The 21,140-nt window shown below is 34.4% G+C and overlaps 2 protein-coding genes across 2 annotated transcripts; both read right to left on the minus strand.

The window, feature by feature from the left end:
• Positions 1-7,308: 7,308 nt before the first annotated feature.
• Positions 7,309-16,219, minus strand: LOC135687604 (uncharacterized protein C3orf38 homolog). Its single transcript, XM_065204200.2, has 3 exons — positions 14,579-16,219; positions 9,102-9,295; positions 7,309-8,318 (listed from the first exon to the last, which is right to left on the minus strand). The coding sequence occupies exons 1-3, from the start codon at positions 14,697-14,699 to the stop codon at positions 7,818-7,820; spliced, it is 816 nt and encodes a 271-aa protein (XP_065060272.2). The 5' UTR covers positions 14,700-16,219; the 3' UTR covers positions 7,309-7,817.
• A 146-nt stretch (positions 16,220-16,365) lies between these two features.
• Positions 16,366-21,043, minus strand: LOC135687599 (uncharacterized). The gene has a single exon (XM_065204195.2). It carries the CDS (start codon positions 20,530-20,532, stop codon positions 17,023-17,025), a length of 3,510 nt encoding a protein of 1,169 aa, XP_065060267.2. The 5' UTR covers positions 20,533-21,043; the 3' UTR covers positions 16,366-17,022.
• Between the last annotated feature and the right edge of the window lie 97 nt (positions 21,044-21,140).

The raw sequence follows: 21,140 nt of genomic DNA on the forward strand, positions 1-21,140 counted from the left end.
AAGCCTATAGCCTTACTTTTTCAGTAACTTTTGCTTCTTCAAAAACACCTTTTTTCTGGCCTTAGCAGTCCTTTCATGTGCCCTAGACAACATTCAATGGTCCTCTTTTTCTATTTACAACCAAAAATTATTGCTTTTATCCATAAATATTTTCGAAAAATTTCACCATTTTTCTAAGCCTATTGCCTTACTTTTTCAGTAAATTTTTTTATTCTCTAAGAACACCTTTTTTCGTGCCTTAGCAGTCCTTTCATGTGCGCTAGACAACATTCAATGGTCCTCTCTTTCTATTTACAACCAGGAATTGTTGCTTTTATCCAAAAATATTTTCGAAAAAACTCACCATTCTTCTAAGCCTATAGCCTTACTTTTTCAGTAACTTTTGCTTCTTCAAGAACACCTTTTTTCTGGCCTTAGCAGTCCTTTCATGTGCCCTAGACAACATTCAATGGTCCTCTCTTTCTATTTACAACCAGGAATTATTGCTTTTCTCCAAAAATATTTTTGAAAAAATTCACCATTTTTCTAAGCCTATAGCCTTACTTTTTCAGTAACTTTTGCTTCTTCAAAAACACCTTTTTTCTGGCCTTAGCAGTCCTTTCATGTACCTTAGACAACATTTAATGGTCCTTTCTTTCTCTTTTTAACCAGAAAATGTTGCTTTTATCCAAAAATATTTTTGAAAAAATTCACCATTTTTCTAAGCCTTTAGCCTTACTTTTTCAGTAACTTTTGCTCCTTCAAAAACACCTTTTTTCTGGCCTTAGCAGTCCTTTCATGTGCCCTAGACAACATTCAATGGTCCTCTCTTTCTCTTTACAACCAGGAAATGTTGCTTTTATCCAAAAATATTTTCGAAAAATTTCACCATTTTTCTAAGCCTATAGCCTTACTTTTTCAGTAAATTTTAATTCTCTAAGAACACCTTTTTTCTTGCCTTAGCTGTCCTTTCATGTGCCCTAGACAACATTCAATGGTCCTCTCTTTCTCTTTACAACCAGGAAATGTAGCTTTTATCCATAATTATTTTCGAAAAATTTCACCATTTTTCTAAGCCTATAGCCTTACTTTTTCAGTAAATTTTGATTCTTCAAAAACACCTTTTTTCTGGCGTTAGCAGTCCTTTCATGTGCCCTAGACAACATTCAATGGTCCTCTCTTTCTAGTTACAACCAGGAATTATTGCTTTTATCCATAAATATTTTTGAAAAATTTCACCATTTTTCTAAGCCTATAGCCTTACTTTTTCAGTAAATTTTTTGATTCTCTAAGAACACCTTTTTTCGTGCCTTAGCAGTCCTTTCATGTGCGCTAGACAACATTCAATGGTCCTCTCTTTCTATTTACAACCAGGAATTGTTGCTTTTATCCAAAAATATTTTCGAAAAAACTCACCATTCTTCTAAGCCTATAGCCTTACTTTTTCAGTAACTTTTGCTTCTTCAAGAACACCTTTTTTCTGGCCTTAGCAGTCCTTTCATGTGCCCTAGACAACATTCAATGGTCCTCTCTTTCTATTTACAACCAGGAATTATTGCTTTTATCCATAAATATTTTTGAAAAATTTCACCATTTTTCTAAGCCTATAGCCTTGCTTTTTCAGTAAATTTTGATTCTCTAATAACACCTTTTTTCATGCCTTAGCATTCCTTTCTTGTGACCTAGACATCATTCAATGGTCCTCTCTTTCTATTTACAACCAGGAAAAGTTGCTTTTAACAGTTGCTTTAAACATTTTCGAAAAATTTCACCATTTTTCTAAGCCTATAGCCTTACTTTTTCAGTAAATTTTGCTTCTTCAAAAACACCTTTTTTCTGGCGTTAGCAGTCCTTTCATGTGCCCTAGACAACATTCAATGGTCCTCTCTTTCTATTTACAACCAGGAATTATTGCTTTTATCCATAAATTTTTTTGAAAAATTTCACCATTTTTCTAAGCCTATAGCCTTACTTTTTCAGTAACTTTTGCTTCTTCAAGAACACCTTTTTTCTGGCCTTAGTAGTCCTTTCATGTACCTTAGACAACATTTAATGGTCCTTTCTTTCTCTTTTTAACCAGAAAATGTTGCTTTTATCCAAAAATATTTTTGAAAAAATTCACCATTTTTCTAAGCCTATAGCCTTACTTTTTCAGTAACTTTTGCTTCTTCAAAAACACCTTTTTTCTTGCCTTAGCAGTCCTTTCATGTACCCTAGACAACATTCAATGGTCCTCTCTTTCTCTTTACAATCAGGAAATGTAGCTTTTATCCATAATTATTTTCGAAAAAATTCACTATTTTTGTAAGCTTTTAGCCTTACTTTTTCAGTAAATTTTGATTCTCTAAGAACACCTTTTTTCTTGCCTTAGCAGTCCTTTCATGTGCCCTAGACAACATTCAATGGTCCTCTCTTTCTCTTTACAACCAGGAAATGTTGCTTTTATCCAAAAATATTTGTGAAATTATTCACCATTTTTCTAAGCCTTTAGCCTTACTTTTTCAGTAAATTTTGCTTCTTCAAAAAACCTTTTTCCTTGCCTTAGCAGTCCTTTCATGTGCCCTAGACAGCATTCAATGGTCCTCTTTTTCTCTTTACAACCAGGAAATGTTGCTTTTATCCATAAATATTTTCGAAAAATTTCACCATTTTTCTAAGCCTATTGCCTTACTTTTTCAGTAAATTTTTTTATTCTCTAAGAACACCTTTTTTCGTGCCTTAGCAGTCCTTTCATGTGCCCTAGACAACATTCAATGGTCCTCTTTTTCTCTTTACAACCAGGAAATGTTGCTTTTATCCAAAAATATTTTTGAAAAATTTCACCATTTTTCTAAGCCTATAGCCTTACTTTTTCAGTAAATTTTGATTCTCTAAGAACACCTTTTTTCTTGCCTTAGCAGTCCTTTCATGTGCCCTAGACAACATTCAATGGTCCTCTCTTTCTCTTTACAACCAGGAAATGTTGATTTTATCCAAAAATATTTGCGAAATTATTCACCATTTTTCTAAGCCTTTAGCCTTACTTTTTCAGTAAATGTTGCTTCTTCAAAAAACCTTTTTCCTTGCCTTAGTAGTCCTTTCATGTGCCCTAGACAGCATTCAATGGTCCTCTTTTTCTCTTTACAACCAGGAAATGTTGCTTTTATCCATAAATATTTTTGAAAAATTTCACCATTTTTCTAAGCCTATAGCCTTACTTTTTCAGTAAATTTTGATTCTCTAAGAACACCTTTTTTCTTGCCTTAGCAGTCCTTTCATGTGCCCTAGACAACATTCAATGGTCCTCTCTTTCTCTTTACAACCAGGAAATGTTGATTTTATCCAAAAATATTTGCGAAATTATTCACCATTTTTCTAAGCCTTTAGCCTTACTTTTTCAGTAAATGTTGCTTCTTCAAAAAACCTTTTTCCTTGCCTTAGTAGTCCTTTCATGTGCCCTAGACAGCATTCAATGGTCCTCTTTTTCTCTTTACAACCAGGAAATGTTGCTTTTATCCATAAATATTTTTGAAAAATTTCACCATTTTTCTAAGCCTATAGCCTTACTTTTTCAGTAACTTTTGCTTCTTCAAAAACACCTTTTTTCTTGTCTTAGCAGTCCTTTCATGTACCCTAGACAACATTTAATGGTCCTTTCTTTTTCTTTTTAACCAGAAAATGTTGCTTTTATCCATAATTATTTTCGAAAAAATTCACCATTTTTCTAAGCCTTTAGCCTTACTTTTTCAGTAACTTTTGCTTCTTCAAAAACACCTTTTTTCTGGCCTTAGTAGTCCTTTCATGTACCTTAGACAACATTTAATGGTCCTTTCTTTCTCTTTTTAACCAGAAAATGTTGCTTTTATCCAAAAATATTTTTGAAAAAATTCACCATTTTTCTAAGCCTATAGCCTTACTTTTTCAGTAACTTTTGCTTCTTCAAGAACACCTTTTTTCTGGCCTTAGCAGTCCTTTCATGTGCCCTAGACAACATTCAATGGTCCTCTCTTTCTATTTACAACCAGGAATTATTGCTTTTATCCATAAATATTTTCGAAAAAACTCACCATTCTTCTAAGCCTATAGCCTTGCTTTTTCAGTAAATTTTGATTCTCTAATAACACCTTTTTTCATGCCTTAGCATTCCTTTCTTGTGACCTAGACATCATTCAATGGTCCTCTCTTTCTATTTACAACCAGGAAAAGTTGCTTTTAACAGTTGCTTTAAACATTTTCGAAAAATTTCACCATTTTTCTAAGCCTATAGCCTTACTTTTTCAGTAACTTTTGCTTCTTCAAAAACACCTTTTTTCTTGCCTTAGCAGTCCTTTCATGTACCCTAGACAACATTCAATGGTCCTCTCTTTCTCTTTACAACCAGGAAATGTTGCTTTTATCCAAAAATATTTTCGAAAAATTTCACCATTTTTCTAAGCCTATAGCCTTACTTTTTCAGTAAATTTTAATTCTCTAAGAACACCTTTTTTCTTGCCTTAGCTGTCCTTTCATGTGCCCTAGACAACATTCAATGGTCCTCTCTTTCTCTTTACAATCAGGAAATGTAGCTTTTATCCATAATTATTTTCGAAAAAATTCACTATTTTTGTAAGCCTTTAGCCTTACTTTTTCAGTAAATTTTGATTCTCTAAGAACACCTTTTTTCATGTCTAAGCAGTCCTTTAATGTGCCCTAGACAACATTCAATGGTCCTTTGTTTCTCTTTACAACCAGGAAATGTTGCTTTTATCCAAAAATATTTTCGAAAAATTTCACTATTTTTCTAAGCCTATAGCCTTACTTTTTCAGTAAATTTTAATTCTCTAAGAACACCTTTTTTCTTGCCTTAGCAGTCCTTTCATGTGCCCTAGACAACATTCAATGGTCCTCTCTTTCTCTTTACAACCAGGAAATGTTGATTTTATCCAAAAATATTTGCGAAATTATTCACCATTTTTCTAAGCCTTTAGCCTTACTTTTTCAGTAAATGTTGCTTCTTCAAAAAACCTTTTTCCTTGCCTTAGTAGTCCTTTCATGTGCCCTAGACAGCATTCAATGGTCCTCTTTTTCTCTTTACAACCAGGAAATGTTGCTTTTATCCATAAATATTTTTGAAAAATTTCACCATTTTTCTAAGCCTATAGCCTTACTTTTTCAGTAACTTTTGCTTCTTCAAAAACACCTTTTTTCTTGTCTTAGCAGTCCTTTCATGTACCCTAGACAACATTTAATGGTCCTTTCTTTTTCTTTTTAACCAGAAAATGTTGCTTTTATCCATAATTATTTTCGAAAAAATTCACCATTTTTCTAAGCCTTTAGCCTTACTTTTTCAGTAACTTTTGCTTCTTCAAAAACACCTTTTTTCTGGCCTTAGTAGTCCTTTCATGTACCTTAGACAACATTTAATGGTCCTTTCTTTCTCTTTTTAACCAGAAAATGTTGCTTTTATCCAAAAATATTTTTGAAAAAATTCACCATTTTTCTAAGCCTATAGCCTTACTTTTTCAGTAACTTTTGCTTCTTCAAGAACACCTTTTTTCTGGCCTTAGCAGTCCTTTCATGTGCCCTAGACAACATTCAATGGTCCTCTCTTTCTATTTACAACCAGGAATTATTGCTTTTATCCATAAATATTTTCGAAAAAACTCACCATTCTTCTAAGCCTATAGCCTTGCTTTTTCAGTATATTTTGATTCTCTAATAACACCTTTTTTCATGCCTTAGCATTCCTTTCTTGTGACCTAGACATCATTCAATGGTCCTCTCTTTCTATTTACAACCAGGAAAAGTTGCTTTTAACAGTTGCTTTAAACATTTTCGAAAAATTTCACCATTTTTCTAAGCCTATAGCCTTACTTTTTCAGTAACTTTTGCTTCTTCAAAAACACCTTTTTTCTTGCCTTAGCAGTCCTTTCATGTACCCTAGACAACATTCAATGGTCCTCTCTTTCTCTTTACAACCAGGAAATGTTGCTTTTATCCAAAAATATTTTCGAAAAATTTCACCATTTTTCTAAGCCTATAGCCTTACTTTTTCAGTAAATTTTAATTCTCTAAGAACACCTTTTTTCTTGCCTTAGCTGTCCTTTCATGTGCCCTAGACAACATTCAATGGTCCTCTCTTTCTCTTTACAATCAGGAAATGTAGCTTTTATCCATAATTATTTTCGAAAAAATTCACTATTTTTGTAAGCCTTTAGCCTTACTTTTTCAGTAAATTTTGATTCTCTAAGAACACCTTTTTTCATGTCTAAGCAGTCCTTTAATGTGCCCTAGACAACATTCAATGGTCCTTTGTTTCTCTTTACAACCAGGAAATGTTGCTTTTATCCAAAAATATTTTCGAAAAATTTCACTATTTTTCTAAGCCTATAGCCTTACTTTTTCAGTAAATTTTAATTCTCTAAGAACACCTTTTTTCTTGCCTTAGCTGTCCTTTCATGTGCCCTAGACAACATTCAATGGTCCTCTCTTTCTCTTTACAACCAGGAAATGTAGCTTTTATCCATAATTATTTTCGAAAAATTTCACTATTTTTCAAAGCCTATAGCCTTACTTTTTCAGTACATTTTGATTCTCTAAGAACACCTTTTTTCATGTCTAAGCAGTCCTTTCATGTGCCCTAGACAACATTTAATGGTCCTCTCTTTCTCTTTTTAACCAGGAAATGCTGCTTTTATCCAAAAATATTTTCGAAAAATTCAATATTTTTCTACGGCAATAGCCTTACTTTTTCGGTAAAATTTGCTTCTCTTAAAACTCCTTTTTGGCACCCTAGCTGTCCTTTTATTTGCCCTAGACATTATTTACTGGTCCTCTCTTTCTCTTTTCAACGAGGAAACGTTGCTCTTATGTAAAAAATATTTTTTAAAAATCTCACCCTTTTTGAAAATTAATAAATGGCCTTACTTTTTCAGTAAATTTTTTCGTCTCTATAGATACCTTTTCTTGACTTTAGCAGTCGTTTTATTTGTTCTTAACCTCATTAACCGGTCTTTTCCATTCTTGCCGTTATAAAAATTATTGTCTTGAACTAAAAATTTTTGAATAAATCTCCTATTTTGTAAGCGAATAGTCTTGCTTTTTGATTGAGCGGAGTACCTCTGAAAATTGAGTGGATTGCCTCTTTGTCTCCTGTGCAAAAAAATGTTTTTTGCAAAAATTGACCATTGGGTAAGAATATGTCCTTTTTCTTTTGACCAAAATCTAGGTTTTTTGGTAACACGATTTTTTCGATCTTGATTGCCTTGTTGCATGAAAACAGTTACCCGTCGCTTTTCGGTTACAAAATACGGTCCAAGTATGTATATTTGAGAGAGAGTAGAAAGGACAACAGAAAAAATGGGACTTCACTGAGTAGAACAATAGAACTCGGATATACACGTAACAGAAGAGGTTTAAACCACAAGAGTGCATCGTGGGTCTTGTTGTCGAATGTGTCAAAGTCTTTCTGGCTGTTATTTCATTTAATTTCATTTTATCTGCATGAAACGCCCATCGGGCAGAGAAAACTCTTTTCAGAGAGCCCTCTTAAACTGTATAATAAACAGAGGTGCTGATTTGAAATAGTGTCGAGATTAAGTTGTCTTGTTACTGGCTAACTCTAGTTCGAATTTATGAATGCAATTTCAAAAAATTGATGAAAAGAGCAAACGCTCCATTCCCTGTTCCGATATTGAATGAAATTAAGCATTCAATGGACAAAGTATTTGATAATACCATACCTAATAAATAAAACTTCTATTATTTCACATTGCTAATACACAAAATCAACACGATTTAGTATTACTTTAGCTAATATCAGCAACTTGATATTGTCTTAGCGAGCATATAAGAGCTTTTTATCGTTGGAATCAAAAATTCTAACTATAACTGAGAGCATTCGACAAACATGAATTCAATTTAATTTGCAATTTTGTATTTTTAATCTTCCAATTTCCACCCGTCAACGGATCTTGAATCAAACCAAATGTTTGCTCGTATAAACCAACGACAGAAGAGCTCTTGTGAATTGTTCCAGCACTTTTAACTGCCAATAAGCCATGATGACTCATCTCACTGCGGACTCCTTCTGAACTCATATTTGGATTGAAAAGACCCTTGGAATTTGACACAAACAACGCTAAGGTACGGCTTACCTCATCAGCCCCTACAACTTCATCGCAAGACGTTCCATCTGGTCTGTCTATTGTAAATTCTAGTTTGGCATCATTCCAGAAATGCTGAGGTCCCCAGTTTTTACTATCTGGTAATGCTTGTGTAGAGTTCAAAATATTGTAAAACCAATTGACAAATGAGGTAGCGATTTTTTGTGATTCTTTTTCGTCTTCTCGATACGTTGATTCTTCTTTCTTTTGCACGGTCTTTTGGAGAAAATAAATAGCATTATCGAACAAGTTAAAGGATTGTTTAACCCTTATTCTAATACACCAATTTCAAATAAAAAAAATTTCTTGAGGTCTCCTAAATTTGGAAACAATTTTTGTGGTGGCAGTTTCCTGCAAAATTTCATCTTGACACATGCTGCAGTAAATCATCTAAATAAGAGTGGTAGAACTAATTTGTTAAAAAACCATCAACAGCCACAAAAAATATTATATAGAAGAAATAATTTTCAGTTCAAGTAATATATAGAAAGAGTAATTCAAGTTGACTTTTGATTTATAATGACAGCTTCTTATGAAGGATTTTTACCAAACAGTATGAATGTATATCAACTACTATTTTGTGAATATTTTTAACAACAAGCATTGGTAACCGTCACATTTAGTTATGTCTTATTCTTTGTTTGGTGATAAAGTTGGCGATAGACTAAAAAATGTGTCTAAACAAAGACATTATTATTATCATCAAATGGTGTTTGCAAATTAATTTTATTCATATTACAGTGACACCAAACTTTGAAAAATTGATAAAAATAGCTGCTAATGAAAAGAGTACTTAAAATGACAGACAACTGAGATATAATCATGCATTATGGATTAAAATTAGGGAACAAGAAGATGGGCCTAACTGACTTTGCTTGCTATTGATTGCTAGTGTCATTGTAGCCAAATTAGAATGGTTGCTTTTATGTCAAAATTTAAGTGAACCAACAGAGTCAAGAAAAGAAAGTAATAATGTTCACATGGAAATCAAAATAGTACCTGATCTGGAGGATATTTCCATGAATCAGTCAGCAGCTTAACAATAGTTGCTTTGTCTGACTTTACGATTAACGGCCCCCATGACTGTTCACCATACTTGACTGCGTATGCTTTTAAGTGATCCTTTTTCAACTTTTGTCGATGAAGCAACTCATGTGCTGATTCTGAATACTGAATGATAGCCTCTATAGCTTCTAACAGGCAAAAGAGCAAAATCAATGTACAAGAAGTTTTGTTTCAAAAAATATGAGCACAAGAGGCACAATGTTAGGAAGAATTACCCACAATTAAAGATAAATGTGTTGATTAATACTTCATATCAACAAATAAAAGAAATATTAAAGCTGCTTAGTGGCCTTTGTTGAACTGACTTTAATTAGAAATCCAATCAATCTCAGCTGTAAAATCTTTTTTGCAGTTTTAACTACACAAGGTAAGTTTACAGTTATATATTTACAGTTTCATTGCAAGATATTATAAACCTAGCAAAAAGCCTATTTACCATTTCTTTCATTTGGCTTATCATTTCCTAATGGGATTATGGGATTACAATACATTCCTCAAGAAAGAAGCCAAAATGCTAGCATAGTACCTTCAGATAGCATCAAATGGGTGGCAGCAAAAAAAGGAAATTCTTCTGTCCTTACAGAAATTACTTCAAACACAATCATGAAAATGAAGTCTTACATTTAGCCTGCATGTATAGAGAATAAGTTAAACAGAGCAAGACAGACCCTCTACCTCATAGATATTTTGCACTAAATTATGCCACTCTGGCCTTGATGGCACACTGTTGATAACAAGGAGTCTGGTTAACATAAGAATATGCAAATATAAATCCACTCTTGAGACACTTGCGTCAACTAATTTTCATACTTTTCTTTTTCAAAAAATTTTGATAAAAATATAGTGTAGTTCTATCCATCAATTGTATTTTATTTTGGACTATAATTGGCATTCAAAAATTACAGTGTGTAAATCAACATTATCAATTACGTCTTTATTGATCAATACTTTTGAGAATAACCAAGCTTCAAAATTCCAACCAATCTAAGTATACTTCTCCACTGATTTCAATAACAAAAATTTATTTACATCCTTACAGTACATGAACACCAAATATCTCAAGCAAATTTAAAATAAACAATTTCTAAAGAAATGTAACAGCCACCAAGAACTCTGAATCAGAATTTTGATTGAATAATACCTTCACAGCCTTGAACTTGATGCAGTGGTGCTGTGCAGCAGGGCTTTATTTCCCCCGTGACCATGTGACCATTGATCATAGGAAATCACAGGTAAAATATTTTTCTCACAGGAAATTTTCAACATAGATTTAAGCAATTTAACAGTTTTATACACTTCACAGAAAATTAGAAGGTTTGGAAGGAAAATAAATGCCCAAAATTAAATAAACTCGTTACATTGGGAAAGATCAAAACTATTTTTAAAACATCTTTATTATGATAGAGGAGCTGAAGGGGACCAGCTTCGGTTACAAAAAGTAACAGATTTCTTCTTATTTGTATGGGAATTTCAGGTAACTTCACCTGCACCTCTGGCTCAAGTGCTTTTTGTAGCACTAAACCCCTGGGTCAACAAAAATATTTTCACTTTTCATCAGATACATATTATCAAGATTCAACTTGAAAACAGATTAACTGTCACTTTGTAAAACAATTTCTAACCCTACTCCATATTTCTAGCAAAGTTGCCCTCTCTTCTCAACAGCATAGAGGAGAATTTCTGTTAGATTGTATCCCCTCCTCTGCAATTTGAAAATGTAGACTTTCCTTTGCACTTTTCTCCATCAGTTCAATTCACAGCCCTAACACCCATACAGCTGTTACATTTTGCTTTATCTATCCCACTAAATAGTCAGCTCTTAAGGCCAATTTCCACTATGCAAATTCTTTCGTGCGAGTGGAAATCGGCCTTTATTCCATTGTTCTGAAATGTGACAAAAATGTCTTGTCTTTTTCTGATTTATTTTCATGACTCAATCACAACACCACAGATTCATCCCCTCTATACAAAACTATAGTTTTTGGAATGAACCATTCGGCAAATCACTTCATTCATTTTTCTGCCTTCTGATTTCAACAGCATACATATTGGGTGTGGTAAGGGTGTGGTCCTAGGTGTGGCCTCTTGAATTTGCGCACAACCCTCTTTCCTTAGTTTTTTAGGACGACATCCCTGACTGGATGGCATTACAACAAAAAGTGGATTCAACAAATAAGCGTTCCATATGTTTTGGTGCTAAGAAAAATACAGTAAAAGTTATCTAGATGCACTATACTGATATAATGGGCAGCTGATAGCAATACCCACTCTTTACTTGGTGAAAAATAAGGTTGAAACAAAGACAATGATCATTTAAAACCCACCCTAAACATGTGTTTTGATTCTGCTGTTTCACAGTGCTACACTGCAAGATTCTTACTTGTATCAAACATGCCAATTTAATGCTGATCAAATGGAAGTTTATCAGAGTTAATTCACGAGGGATGTTGTAGAATTTGATTTCGCTAGGGGTTCTTATTTTAGCTTATTTGTATTATTCTCATTTGGGTGGCAACGGGATTCATTTCAAATTTTTGTTATTTTTCATTTAGGAAAGACTAGGCTCTTAATTCAGTCATGTTTTCTCTTCCCCTCTCATATCCGTTGCCAGATGCATTGGCTCTATGGTGGAGAAAAGTGAACTTTTTTTGTCCATTCCCTGCCCAGAACTTTAAGCTGCTTGTACTTGAGTCTATTAAGCTATATTAAAGGTTGGGTTATGTGAAGTGCCGATGCACCAATGGCCAAACGTTGCTTCCTGTGATGAGAGAATGCAGTCTCGAGACCTGATTTGATAAGAGATGTGGCAATATCTTCTGAAGGAGCTTTATCATCAAATTGATGGAATGCATAAATGAATATGATCTTTCCCCGAGTAAGAAATTAACATGGAATAACATCATATAGGAGTCTAGAAAGCAGGAACAAGGTAGAGCTTTTTGAAGTTTTATCTCCTATCCAAATTTGTCAACATTTTTGCAAAAAATAGCAAAATATGTCATTGTAAATGTTTTACCAAATATTGAAAAACAAAGTCTTGAAGGATAAGTTGTACATTCCTCTGTTTAGCCAAATTTTTGAATAAATGAACAGACTTTTTTGAGAGGGCTGGCTCCAATCTGTCACTTTTTATAAACCTGGACTAAATTTATGGGGTTGCCCAATCAACAAATCACAAAATGGGTTTGTTTTCTAGAAAATTTCATCAAAATTCTTATGACCTTTAAAAAAGGAATAAATTTGATCATTGACCATAAAAGCTTTTTTAAGCCTCTTCTCTTTTAAGCCCCTTCTCTTTTAAGCCCCCTCTCTATTCAGCCCCCCTTTATATAGCAAAAATTCAAAATAAGCTCCCCTTCTCTATAAAGCCCTCCTCTTAAGCCTCCAATGCCAAAAAAGAAAACATGTGCATTGATTTGGTCACTTGCTGGATGTGATGACAATAAATTTTGTGCATTAAATTACAGCCCATGTACATATTGACTTATTTACAGCACCCTAAAAGTCAGTTGAAATTTGTTTGGAACATGTCCCAGGGGACATGAATTGAGTCTGGTGACCGTGAGGAATCTGATGACTTTCGAAGCTGCTAGCAAAGTTTTTGAGAACATCTGTATGACATTTTCATAACAAGAAAGCATAAGTGAATTTATACACGCTTTTTTATAAGGAACCTACCTCAAGGCCTAGTTCCAAAAGTCCTATATTCATAAACCTCAAATCATCAAATTGTAGTACCAAAAGTTCCTTAATAGTTCCTTAATTTTCGCTGCACATCAAATGCCGTAAAAAAATTGTACAGAAACAGGAATAACACAAATATTTTGAATTTTGCCTTTACTTACTTGTGGCTAGAATTCAGGAGCAAAAACACAAAGAAGGCTATGTATAGTGAATATCTCACTTTCAGTGTTTTGACTACAACAAGCCTTAAAACTTAACAGAGAGGCGAGACAGCATATGCAGAAAACAACTCAATGAAGCACCTGACACGCAAATACCAAACAATCTATGCGAGTATTGGCTGCAACTGAATGGAACCGGCTTTTTAGTTCTTGGTGCTTGCGGTTATAAAAATTGCTCAAATTGAAAAGTTTCTTAGGGACTTTGTTTTAGTAGTACAAGTTCTTTAAATACTTCGGTCTTCTACATGTAGGTTCCTTATAAAGTGGTTCCTTATAAAAAAAAGCGTGTATAGCATTTTTACCTTGAATTATCAATAGGCCCCCTCTCTTTTAAGCCCCCTCTAGGATTGAAAAAAATTAATAAGCGACTGGGAGGCTTAATAGAGCCTTTGGTATTTCACCCTGCTGATGCAAGCTCTTCGTTCAATTAGGTATATTTTAAGAAATATCCTCGAATAAGCCCCCATGCTCAAATAAGCCCCCCCCCTCGAATAAGCCCCACCCTTATTCAAGGATTTACGGTGCATTGCCATTTTTAAAATATGTCACCAATCCAGCCTCATACCAGGGTTGCCATTTGGAATTATTTAATCCCAGATTTCACAAAACTGGGACTGTGAAAAATTTGTTGGGATCAGAGATTGTTATCTGGGATTCAAAGTAAAAATTTGGATTTTTTGGGATTATCAGACAAGAATGGATAATTTGTTACAATTGGTCCATGGATTGCTCAAATTGCCTGTTATGTAACCTCTTGATCACTGCTAAAGACAATGTAGTGAGCCACAAAATGAAGAACGATTGACTTGAATGTGAGATTTTGTGTAATTTTTAGTTTGTTTTATGATCTGTGATTCCTTTTGTCATTCTATAAATATAAGCCATATAATATTCCTTTTTTTGCTATTGGCTCCCGATCAAATAGTTTTGGGAGAGGAGTGTGAATTTTATTTGATTTCATATGAGTTTTCACATCGCCTGCTACACTTACTTTAAATTTGAAAGTTATCTGCTGTTGTTCTGGTTCATCATACTCCATACACAATGCCCAAGTTCAAGCCTTCATACTGATATTTCAATTCTTATGGCAACTAACTCGACTATTTATGTCAAATTAAGCAACCGTAACAGTGAGTAATGCGTAATTCATTGCCCAGGAAATATAGAAGGCAAAGCTGCAGAGGAATATCTATCCCTTTCTATAACCTGTGCAAAGGAATCTACTTTTGAAAAATTTGGTATTGATTTGGGATTGAGTTTCAGAAACTTTGGGATTGGACTTGCTAGCACTTGGCAGACCTGCCTCATACCCGGCATTACTTATGGTTGCTTAAGAACATAACAAGCATATCTTTAGGGCTCTTCGTCTTTTCCATACAAAAAATTATCTTTTTTTCCATGAAAAAAAGAAGTTGCATCTCAGGGCTGTTTTACAAACCCTGTGAGTGCAACCCCAAAGCTTGAAGGCTCTGTTAAAGGATTTAAAGGTAAAATGTATGCAGTTACCTGTTCTTGATGAAACGTGAATTGAATTTTGAGTCACTGTTTGGCTTAGGCCTTTCAGCTCTTCATCACTGAGCAAATCCAGAAGTTTGCGACAACAAGCCTTTTCGAATTCTGCAAGCATTTTCCCGCCTGAAGTCAAACATGATCCTCAGTCAGTCAGTCAGTCCATGTTTTGAAAAACTTTGACGCATGCGCCATTTAGAAATTCTTGAGACAACAAGGAAGTAAATCCGCGGCAGCAGCATCGTAGTATTATTGTTCTCATGTTCTAAAATCTTGTGTAGGTTGTTCTTTCATGAACCCCTAAAATCTTTTATTAAAAATATCCATAAAAAATAATAATAAATAAAATTTGTATCATAATAAAATGTGTATCGTAAAATATAAAGGGACGCCTATTTGAGTGAGCAGAGGGGCTTATCTGTTATGCAAATGCTTATGTGAAAACAAGATTTTTGGTCCAAAAACTGGATTAATGATAACCTGCATTGTGTGGCAGTTTCCATTGCTCCCTCCTGGGCAGCCTGTGGTGTAAATACTAAATTAATAGATTTTTACCACAGGAGGTGCTCTCCCCTCGATTAGTCTATCTATTGAGAGAGCTCCTCCTTTAAGAAATTCCTGCATACAAATCTCCTTCGTTTTTGTAAAATTATCTATATTTGTTTTTCTTGTTCTCTATTTCTCTTATTGTATGTAGTTTATTTCATCTTTTGTAACCTGTTGCTGTATTATATAAGATTTGTATGTATGGATTTTTAAAAAAGAAATGAACTGAAAGAAATGAAATGTATTTTTGTCTATCAAAGCGGTTCCATTTGTCACGAAACATGTGTTTCAAATGTTTGCAGTTTATTCTAGTCCCATATTCATTAACACCTCTGCTTATTGGTGAAACAGCCCCTTTTAGCAATACTTGGCACCAAAGGGACTCTACATGCAATAAATGAATTATCAACTTTCTCTATTATCAATAAAAACAATGTGCATTTATTGATAGTGTAATATGTAATGGTAGCAAAATATGGGTGCTTCCATTAGCCCAGGGGAATCTTTTTATCTTTGAAACAGATTATTTGAAATACTGACAACTCTTAAAGAATGCCAAAACTGCTTTTCAATCCTCATTTATTAACCCATTAAAACTAAAGATATATTCCAGGACTTCCAGGGATGCACAAATGTTGAAATTGAGATTTGCATTGTAGTGATTCAATTTAGGCCATTTTATACAATCCATCATTGCTTCTTCTGCATACCTACGTAATTCTATATTCATCATTCTCTATGTTAATTACACGTCATTTTAACCTAATACATCACACCATTGCTAACCATCGAGGATATCTTTTCCTTTGTATAACTCTTAATTAAGTTTGCCAGTTTTCTATATCAATACGCACTTTTGTAAATAATTATCAGTCAGTCGATGTTCGGATGAACACTAAAGCATAATTGAGATTTTGCTTAATAGGATACTGACACCAACATTTTTCTAGCTGATGATTTATCATCAGCAAATAAGAACAAATAAAGTTTGACAGTGATAAAGTTGCTCTATTTCACTAGATAATGAATTCCTAATTTCCAATTCTTGTGGCAATTCAAGCTATTCAAGTTTCTTGAAGCATGTTACAGTATCAGATGTCTTTAGGTCAATATCAGTTGCAGTTAGTTAAAAATATTTGAGAGAAATCTTTAATTCTTTCCATACAAGATATGTTCCATCAATCTTTTGGCATTGCAAGCATAAAAATGAAATAACACAGAGCAGAAAAAGAAACTGGTATGAGCTAGGTTTATTCATGCATATCCTCTCTTGAACTAAAGAACAAATTAGAATAAAGTTTAGGCAGCAGTTACTAGAAAAAGAAATATTATTAACAATTATATGTTATTTAATATACCTGGGTAACAGCAGGTTTAAATTTGGTAAGCCAGCATTAAATGTGCTTGTCAAGTTAATATTTTCTCTATTTATTACAACAAACAGGGGTGTATAGAACATCTTGAAAAAACTCCAGCAAAGGCTCCTGAGAATATTTAGATTTCATGTATCTTATTGATATAACAATAAGTTTTGATTCATTCAACAATGACAATATTCATTCTTGGGCCCTTTCCGTTATTGAGTTTGTGTTGGCTGATCTACAATAAAAGACCTTGTGTTCTATGCAAAAATATACTGCTATTGGGTTAACTTGCAATATAAAAAAACATGTCAAAAAGTGAATAAATACCTTTGTCACTCAACACAAATTCAATATGCTTTATTGTCAATATTATTTGTTCAAACATAAGCATATCTCCTATTTACCAAACAAAAGCACAACATATATCATTGGAAAATGTAGAAAACAAACATGAAAAAGATATGAAGAAAAAATTAAAGAAATTTACCATTTTTCATACAGTGTTTATACCATAACCAGAGATGAGTGAAATTAGGCAAATCCTTGTTCTTCTACAGTCTCAAGCTCTTGTCCTTCATTCTGGATAATGGAACCTTCTTTGCTTATAAGCAAGTCCAGCTGTGTTTGGTACATCACAAGGTATTCTTCAACATCTTTTTCTCTGTCTTTCAATCTCTCGTTGACTTGTGTTGGAGTTTTGAAACCAACAAGATTCTTCAAACCAGCAATATTTGATGCCACTTGCACAACATTGTTAAACTTTTGTGCAACAAGCTCTGTTGTAAGTGAATCCTCCTCTGTCTTCATTTCACTGATTAAGGACTCAAACAAAAGCTTTTCAGCCAATGACCATTTTCCAAGGCTGACTTCAATCCCTGCCCCAGTCTGAAAGTTTTCTGCTCTTAGGTCTTTAGACAAGTTTGAATGATGGTGAGTGTGCCTTCTTCTCTTTGCAACTGGTTCTGAGGATGCAGCACTTTCAGTGTCGCTAGCCTTCACTAAGCTAGATGCTTGTTTCAGTGGTCTATCACCATATGGATTTTTACAGTTCTTGCAGTCGCACTTGTTTGTACAAGGCTGTTGCAGTCTGAAACACATACACCTTGTAATATATTTAGAATTCTCATGGGTGTAGCACTTTCCCTCAGAATGCCCAGAATTACCACGCCCACAACGACATTTCACATTTGCAAGCTGCTTTCTTTCTTTACCAGCAGAATCACTTAAACCCTTATCTAGCATTGAAGCATCTGATAATACATCTTTTGGAACAACAGGAACAAATGAGCCTCCAATATAAAACAGAAAAATGTTTGGTGACCAGGCAGACAGTGTATGAGGAAAAACAGGAATAATTGGGAAGCTTTTCATACAAGAAATGACTGAAATTTGAACAGAAAGGATGTTGGCAACTTCCCTCACAATTGCTTCAAATTCACCTATATCAGAGATTGACTTGCTGTCATCTTTCAACTTTTTGGTTTCATTTGCATCATCATCTGCTTTAGGTTCCTCTTTACAATCATTTGAACCATCTGCTTTTGATACAGATTTCAGTCCTTCACTTTCACTAGAATCAGCAGCAGTGTTTTTGTGCTCAATCTTCAAGAGCTTTTTAAGATTTTTCGAAACATCTGTAGTGTCCATTCCTAACTCAAAACCAAGTTCTTTCAATGACTTTTGAAACAGTCTTATATCATCCTCATCATCTTTATCGTCAATTTTATATGACATATAAATGCTTACAACTTTAGAAATAGCATTCAAAAATGTTTCCTCTAGTGGCATATAATCTAATGCAACTGGATCCCGGACTACTTCCAAATCTTTGAATTTTGGAAGTTCCTTGCTTATAATCTCCATCTTTATATTCATCTCCTTTGTTTCCTTGTCTTGTAACAAAAGTGGGAATGCACATGTGAGAAAAGGAATCAATTTCTCAGTAACATGCTCTCCAGATACAACTTTTGACAATGTTTCTGCATACCTCAAGAATGTAATTGTTCTTTTTATGATTGTATCATCAAGACATTGATCATTTATTTGATAATCATGATCCTTGGAGTCCTTGTTACTGTTATCAAAATATTCATTGACTGACTGCAAAAGGGCTTTACAATCAACTTCTTCAGAACACTTAATTGCTTTTGCTTGACTTGATGCAATACTTTCAAGAGCTTTGTTCATGTTCACTTCAACAGTCAAGCACTGTAAATTGCTATTTCCTAAGGATACTGTGCCAGACAAATCTTCAGTGACTGTTTTCTCTTCATCCGGTACAACTAAAAGCACTGGTGCAGTATCTCTACCAAGATCTTCTTGCCTTGAAGTATTATGGTCATGAAGTGCAATTGAGGCTATGGCTACCATAACTGGAATTCCAAGACGGCAATTATTCACTTTCTTTCTCAAAGAAAACTGAAAATCTTTCCTGTCAATACCATTAGGAAATGGTGGTATATTACTGTAGCATCCACTGATTATATGGGATTCTAATTCCTCAATTACTCTGATAGCTGCATTTGTCAAAACAAGTTTCCCATTTTCTTCTTTTATCTTCTTCCACTTTTCTTTGAAAACTTCCAGGTTACTCAGAATGATTCCTGGGGACGGAGTTGGTAATATCCTAACTTTGTTTGAATCAACAGGATCTTGAAAAACTAATCGAAAGTCTTCTGTACATGGCAAGTACATCAGACTCTCTTCTTGCAGTTTTTCGGACAACTTTGCGATTGCTCTTTCAACATCACACTTAACCTGAAACTCTGGACCAAATATTAAAATTAAATTATCTCGCCATTCACAACAAAACCCAGTACAACAACCCTTCATTTGTTTGCCAATCTGCTCATGTCGATCTTTTACTGAGATAAGTGTCTCTTTTATCTCTGCAATGCTACATCTTCCTGTAAGTTGCCATGTCAGCACTTGGCCAACTTCATTTTGACAATAAAAAAGATGATCAACTTCCTTTTTCCAAACTCCTTTTGCATTAGTGCCAACATTTGTTGGAAGCTTCATTTCGTCTAAAATTACCCACTCATCTGCAAGAAGCTGTGACATTGAAAGCTTATAGAAATATTCTTTTTCTTTAAAACCAAGCAAAAAGCATTGCCCAATGAAAGTGTTTCTTGGACCTTTGATTTTGATTGTAGGGAATACTTCTGGTTTCTTTTGCTCATCTGGGTGGTCTCTGTTGAACTGTTGAACTGCCGCTAAGTAAGCTTTCTCTCTATCAACATGATTTTCAACATAGTTCTTCCTTAACATATCTTGAATTTGACCAAACTTTACACCATTTGACACCTGATTCATTATCGAATTGAAAAGCTCTCTTGTCATTCCTACTTTGTGAAAAAGCACAAATGGAACTGACTCTTGGTCTGAAAGCTGCTTTAAAATGCGGGGATCATACCCAAGAAATCTGTGCTCTCTTGCATTTTTGCACCTTAACATTGAAGTAACCAGCAGAACTGGCCTTTCAAAGTCATACAGCACTCGCATCATGTATGTGTATGCAATTGGATACAGTGCCAAGGGCTCGTTGCAGTTTTCTGCCGGGCAAAGGTTGCCATTAATTTCAGGGAATTCTTTTTGCAAATCCCATAAGATGATGTCAGGCTTAAGGTACTCATCGACCTTTGGGAAAGTTCCATTGTAAACAGGAAGAGGTGTTTTGTGGTACCCTCTTACCCCTTCATCGATCAATGTGTTTATATATGGTTTCCACGATTTTATGTTGGGGTAATTGCCATCTTCTTCCGTCCTCCGTTTTCTTGGCATGCATTGCTTCTTTTGCTTCGGTGCACGCACATCTTTAGGCTGTTCAAGAGCTTCGGTGTCATACTGAATGTCACAAGGAAAGCTTTCTTCCGAATAGCTCTGGTTTTCTTGCTGGGCCTGTTCTCCCTCAGCAACAGACTCCTGAATCCTTCCGACAACAAAATTTTCACCAACTACTTCAGGTGCGAACTCTCGAAATTCAACATTTCCAATAATCGTTGCCACAGCATCGTCTACTTCAACTTCGGAGTTCTCCATGTTCACTTCACCACGCTGGAACGCGCTCTCGTTTATGAAGTCTGGGACTGAATTCCAGATCTCCTGCAAACTAATGGGGACCACTGATAATGTGGGGGGCTTAGGAGTTTGATTATATTGAATTCATGGCCATGTGGACATCGATAAAATGTTTTTTCGATGTTCCCTCCTCTTTAGAAATGTTGAAAATTTTGAAAATACTATAAACCGATAAATTCGCACTTTTTTGGCTGCCCGCGCGAAATTATGGGAACCGTTTACGCGAAATCAGAAGAATTTCTGCAACTGGCTGTTTACATTAACGAAAAACGATTTAGGAAGCAATTCCCTCGAGGCGTGTAGACAAGACGGTAAACACCAATCCAAAATTCAGTTGAAGTTTATCTTCGTGGCCAGTTGTCATCTCCCCATCTTCTTCTATCAGTCACCTACTTTTTATTATTATTTAATGTAAATTATACCAAATTCTTTTATCCTGCCTCAGAAAATTCAATTTTTGCCTGAAGAAGCATTATCCAGCACCATAAAATTAGTTTAAAATGAAGTTGTGTGACTGATCTCCTGATTGAATGAGACCTTCAAAAAGCAAAAATATGCTTATTAATAGA

Source organism: Rhopilema esculentum, chromosome 20 (assembly GCF_057945365.1).
Source record: "Rhopilema esculentum isolate cy_ngs chromosome 20, ASM5794536v1, whole genome shotgun sequence".
In the NCBI taxonomy this organism is placed as follows: domain Eukaryota; kingdom Metazoa; phylum Cnidaria; class Scyphozoa; order Rhizostomeae; family Rhizostomatidae; genus Rhopilema; species Rhopilema esculentum.